We start from the raw sequence: 6328 nt of genomic DNA on the forward strand, positions 1-6328 counted from the left end.
AGACAAAGGAAGGCGAGGGGCACCATCCCAAAAACCCGAAACAAATCGAATCGAGTTGGGGGAGAAGGAAAAAAGCGAAGAGCACGCGCCGCCGCCAGCACCGCGCCCGCCATGGCCGCCGCCTCCTCCCGCCGCGCGTCGCAGCTGCTGGGGTCCGCCGCCTCTCGCCTCCTCCACGCGCGGGGCTTCGCCGCGGCGGCCGCCGCCGCGCCCTCGCCGGCGGTCTTCGTCGACAAGAGCACCCGCGTGATCTGCCAGGGCATCACGGGGAAGAACGGCACCTTCCACACCGAGCAGGCCATCGAGTACGGCACCAACATGGTACGCCCCACGCCGCTGCCAGCCCCCGTCTATCTCCCTTTGATGCGCCCCCTCGATCCGTGCGCTCCGTTCTTTGCTGCGCGATTCTAGGGTTTGATGGAGCCCGTACGGTCCAATCTAGTGGGTGTGCGGTCGCCGATCTTCATTTCCTCGGGTCGTAGGGTTTCGTTTCGCTACCTTATGGTCCGATTCAGGGCGTGATATGTAGTACGCTTAACTGGATGTTGTTGGAGGTAAAATGTGTGAGCTATCATAATTGCCTTTTTGTTGCAGGTAGTGCTATTATGTGGTACAATGCCTGAAAGGCTGAAACCATAAGTGAAGCAGCAGTGCCTAGGTTTCATTACCATTTGTTGAGTTGATTTGGGTGCTGGTGATGTATGCCATTTACATTGTCTAGTAATTTACGGTGCTGTTCACTGTGCAATCTAGAGGCAGCATTTGTCAGTCAGATAGATAGGGATTATTGATGCATGAACTCAAGAAAATGTTGTCAAAGTGAACAATGTTTTGATGAATTTCTTGATGTTTTATAGAACCAAGATGCAAATGGATTGGAATATCTTTAGATTATGAGAATCATATCCATCATGAATGCGTTGAAACCTTTCAAGCTGTTCTAGTACAATCTAACAAAAATATCATGTATGAAGTCTGTGGTGTTTAGATGATATATTCCATGGACCTGGCATGTTGCTTGAAGGTCTCATATTCTAATTTACAGTTATGTTCTTGACCACTAGATTCATATAATTAACTGTGCCATAACAAAAGGAATTGACCCTCATGTGAACATTTTTTGCTTGCTATGTGGTACTGCACTAATGTTATTATGAATAGTTCAATACGGCTGAAGGTGTTCGTGCGGCACAATATTTGAGCAACGGATTTATATGTTTCAACAGTGTTTCAGTAAATAAGTGTCATAGCTTTTGAATATAATATTTTTTTGCTTGTATTTTGTGGAACTCTTTTATTAAAGTCCTTTTTGTTATGACAGGTCGGTGGAGTGACTCCTAAGAAAGGTGGAACTGAACATTTAGGGCTCCCAGTGTTTAACTCCGTAGCAGAGGCTAAGGCTGAAACAAAAGCCAATGCATCTGTTATATATGTTCCGCCACCATTTGCCGCTGCTGCTATAATGGAGGCAATGGAGGCTGAGCTCGACCTTGTTGTCTGCATTACAGAAGGAATTCCTCAGCATGACATGGTAACTTTTGGACATTTTAGTACTTTGTTAATTACTATTATTCTTTGTCTTCTGAGCTTGGGAATCTGCTCAGTGCCATATCATCTTTGGTTCACTAATAACTGTACATGTAAATTAAATTTTTTTGGGCAAAAGCATTAGAAAATAGTGTGAATGGTCAACGTCATCTTGCACAGATGGATATGTAGTATGCTATTATTCTCTAGTGAGCAGGATTGGTTAAAAAATGATTTGGACCCAAATAGATGCAGATTTTATTAGCATGCTCGATTGAGTAGTTTGCTTGCTGATATTCCTTTTTGATATATTTTTTTTACATATTGCTATTAGCTTGCGTTGCAAATTCAATTTTACTATGTTAATGGAACTTCATGAGGTGATATCAATGTTTCCTTTGCAAATTTTAGGTGAAAGTGAAGGCTGCACTAAACAGGCAGTCAAAAACTCGATTGATTGGGCCAAATTGCCCTGGTATCATTAAGCCTGGTGAATGTAAAATTGGAATCATGCCTGGTTACATCCACAAGCCAGGGCGTGTTGGGATTGTATCTCGTTCTGGTACCTTGACATATGAAGCGGTATGTTTGGTATATGATTTTCTTATGTATGCACCTAATCAGGTAATTTATTTGACTAAGGTGCATTCGATTTTTATTGACAGGTGTTTCAAACAACAGCTGTAGGTCTGGGGCAGTCAACTTGTGTAGGCATTGGTGGTGACCCATTCAATGGCACGAATTTTGTTGATTGCCTTGAAAAGTTTGTTGATGATCCTCAGACAGAAGGTACACCTTTTGCGACCAATACAGCAAAAAACCTTTCTTTTTTAAAAATAAGTTGTGAGATGTCTCTTCCTGAACTGCATACTCTTCTATGTGGCATTAATCCATTGAATTTGGTATTTTTGGCACTTGAATGCTTCAACTACACTATTTGTTGTTTCAATACGTCCATATGCCTTTTTCAGTCAACACAGTTCCATCCCATTTATGGATTGTTCTCACTGTTGGACAACATACTGTGCCTTTCAGGTATTGTTCTCATTGGTGAAATTGGAGGTACTGCTGAGGAGGATGCTGCAGCATTCATCCAGGTAAGAGTTTGTTAGTACCATCATATTCCTGTATTGATTCTGCACTTTGCGACACCGTTCCCTCATGAACTGGTGAAGTTTCATGCATGTTCAGTCTGAACACTCGAAATCATGTCCTACCTATTTAATATACTGATGTTCATGGTTTTTTTTTGTGTTCCGTAGATTTGTAGTACAAGATCGATGGATATTAAAAACATGTGTCTTTAAATATTTATAGCCAGAGAATCCTCAGTAATAAGAATGCATATCTTTCTTAAAGATTCCACTAGTGCTTTTTTTCCATATAGGAATCTAATCTTGTCTCTCTTTTTCTATATGTTGTAAAAAGTACCCGTGTGGTGCTGTTGGCCTTCAATTCACTTAGTATTATAAATTGTTATCTCTATATTTAGGCATCAGTGACACCATTGAGCCAAAATGTTTCACGGATAAGTATATAAGGAAAGCCACTGATCATATTCATTACTGATGAACTAGCTTATCATATGAAGCTTCGGACATTGTTTCGGTAAACACAGCATGTAAACACTAGCAAGCCTCAAGCTGCCTTGCACTTTTAGGTTCCGAGTGGAAAAGGGAGGACACCAAAACAGCTTCCCCTCACCCCTATTGTCATGAAGGCAAAACCACGATTTCATAGTGTCCGGCAGCCAAAATCAAACAATAATGGTATCATGTAGGCATGTAGCAAAGCAACACTTTTTTACTGTCATAGGGACACATTTCCCATTGTCCTTTTTACGTAAGGCAATTAAGCTAGATGCCTGTACCTTGATTTAACTTATGCATATATTGCTTACTCAACCCTAGCTTCAAGCTGGTCAACACAGTTCCTAAGAAAGCTCTGTGTTGTGGCCCTCTGGGGCACATTTTCGCTAAGTAGGTCATCTTATCCATCTGGTATATGAGTTTAGTAAAACCTCTTGTGGCCACTACTCGCACCATAGACCTAAGGTAGTTGTAATGAACCAAACATGTGACATGGAATGACCTGATGATGTATCTGGTCAGGTTGTAAGTTAAGAAACTAACGTCTATGGGTTCTGTCTTTTTTATTCTATAAAGGGATTTATCATTAGTCACTGCTGATATTTCATTTCATAGTACTGCTTGTCTTTTGGTTTCGTTGCTGGAAACTTTTCTGCCCCTTTTTTTTCGATGAGTTAAGCTACACTTCCAATCTACTAACTTCATCTGTTATGGTCCTCAGGAAAGCAAAACACAAAAGCCTGTTGTTGCATTCATTGCTGGACTTACGGCACCCCCGGGTCGTCGCATGGGTCATGCTGGAGGTATTTACCTAAGCAATACCTCCATTCTTTTAATTCTAATCTTACGATTTCTTTTTCTCCCCCATTCGATCACGTAACGTTTTAAGATAAGAAGTCTAAATGGCCATTCCATATTATTGAGTTAAAATATGTTGCTTATGTAGTTATGTGTGCCATTCTACTGACATGGGTCCAAGGTGATTATGTCACTTTGCATGCAGCAGTTCAGGGGGAAAAAACTACTTTATGGAGATCAAATCAGTTTACTAAATGTCTATAGATGACAAAAGATACTCCAGCAATTTTAGTATCAGACTTGGGTGGATGTGGTATTGGTTCGCTTAGTAGCCATAGCATGGCCAATTTGTACTTGTTTACCAACAAACAACATGAAGAACAAAACCCTTCCCAAACAAGTTGTGGTAGGTGAATTTGTACGTCTACCAATCTGGGGCCCTTTTGCTACTGTGACATTCATCAAACTTGTGGTGACAACCTGGTTTGCATTCTTGAATACGCTGTAATCATCAATCTGATTTTGATTACACTGTTAGATATTAATGTGCTGATTTTCTTAATTCAGTTTCAACTTTCAATTCCTGTTTACCACGTTGCATGTGCTAACACAGCTCCATGCCATCCTTGTTATGCAGCGATTGTGTCAGGAGGAAAGGGTACAGCCCAGGACAAAATCAAGGCACTCCGAGAGGCTGGTGTGACTGTCGTGGAGTCGCCAGCAAAAATTGGTTCTACCATGTTTGAAATCTTCAAGCAGCGTGGAATGGTAGAGTAGAGAGACAAAGTGGTACAGTAGAGACTGGAAAACCTCTTTTTGGTGCTCGTGGGGTAATTGCGAGCAATTCCTTGGCAGAGGCGTGTCGCTGGCCACAAAACAAAACTACTCAGGCTTCCTTTTCTTCCTTACCTGTCTGCAGTGTGCACCAGGATCCTTCCCATGAGGTCATTTCAATAAGACATTCTGGATTCACTGATATGCTGTTTCACTTGGAGTCAATGTGGATGCCAAAGCTGTATGCTGTTTCACTTGGAGTCAATGTGGATGCCAAAGCTGTTTTAATTTTTATCATTTGACAAAGTTTTCAAATTAGGCTTATTGATCTGTTGGCATGTCTTCGTGCACATTGTATTATTTCCATGCGGCTACTGAAAATTTGCAGATTTTGTCACCGGAACAATAAAGGCCTCACATTGCTAATTCGTTGCTTTGATTAAGCTGCTTAGCCGCTTGCAATTGGTGTTGTTTAAAAGGTTCGGCGACCTTTCAGGGCTCCTTTTAGAGCACCGCAGCCGTCTCGACACCACCTTGGCCGCCGCCTACCCACGGCACCTTTCACTGCCCTGTCTACGTCTTGGATATGTGAGTTCTCCACTTTCCTCTTCTCAGGCTCAGATTGCATCAACCAGATCGAGGAGGTAAGGGTTCTTCCTTCCTCGAGGAGGTAAGGGTTCTTCCTTCCTCTTGGATCTGTGAGTTCTCCACTTTCCTCTTCTCAGGCTCAGATTGCATCAACTAGATCGAGGAGGTTAGGGTTCTTCCTTCCTCTGATGCGTTCTTGATTTTGATGGGAGAAAAGCAGGTTGGGCTCTGGGAGAAGACCACCTGCATATATCAATCAAGTTTACCAGGAGTAATAGATCGGTAAGGTGTGTGTGACCGTGTATTTTTCATTCTCCTCTGAGACCTTCATGTGTTTTCCTTATTAATAGATTTTGGACAGTCTGGTTATATTCTCTGTTCTGTCAGTCTGGTTATACTAGGAGCTGGTTGTTCCTAATATGATGCCCAACCAAACATGAGTGATTTTGCATAATGCTCGCCTCTCGAGCCGGCCAGCCGACGCCAGGTGAGTGCCGCCCTTCGAATGGGCCTCACGCTGGCCACGCAGCCGTCAAGGTCCGGCCATGCCTGCGCTATCCCAACCATTGTCATGGCCGTCTCATGCCGTAGGCCACCATCAGGGCCTAGCCGTGCTCGGGCCCACCCTATGCTGCTTGAGGGGGAGAAGGAAGAGAGGGGAAGGGAGGAGGAAGAGGGAGGGGGGAGAAGAAAGCTATCTGGCATGTGGGTCCACCGCCATGTCAAGTAAAACAACAGTCAAAATTAGCGAGAGATAAAAAATAAACGGATTTGAAAGTTAAGGGACCGTGAATGCCCGGTTTTAGGGTGTGTTTGGTTGCATGCACCACATGATGCATGCATGGATGATCCTGGATGGGGTGGTTCAACCAAGGTGTGTTTGGTTGGTTGTATCATTTGATTCATGTATGTTCTAATTCAACAGAATCATATTCTACTAAGTCCATACAAGCGAATGGAAGGCAACACCTGTCTATATGTGATGGTAATCACAAACGCCACTTACAGCGCCTACATGCTGACTCACCCGGTTTAACCTCGTTTGCTGTGCT

At 43.0% G+C, this 6328-nt stretch overlaps 1 protein-coding gene across 1 annotated transcript; it reads left to right on the forward strand.

The window, feature by feature from the left end:
- The first annotated feature begins 7 nt into the window (after positions 1–7).
- LOC101759813 (succinate--CoA ligase [ADP-forming] subunit alpha, mitochondrial) lies at positions 8–5114 on the forward strand. The gene is made up of 7 exons (XM_004958068.3): positions 8–321; positions 1322–1531; positions 1939–2109; positions 2193–2316; positions 2563–2624; positions 3838–3919; positions 4552–5114. The coding sequence occupies exons 1-7, from the start codon at positions 112–114 to the stop codon at positions 4689–4691; spliced, it is 999 nt and encodes a 332-aa protein (XP_004958125.1). The 5' UTR covers positions 8–111; the 3' UTR covers positions 4692–5114.
- Positions 5115–6328: the final 1214 nt, after the last annotated feature.

The sequence above is a fragment of the Setaria italica genome, chromosome II (genome assembly GCF_000263155.2).
Source record: "Setaria italica strain Yugu1 chromosome II, Setaria_italica_v2.0, whole genome shotgun sequence".
In the NCBI taxonomy this organism is placed as follows: domain Eukaryota; kingdom Viridiplantae; phylum Streptophyta; class Magnoliopsida; order Poales; family Poaceae; genus Setaria; species Setaria italica.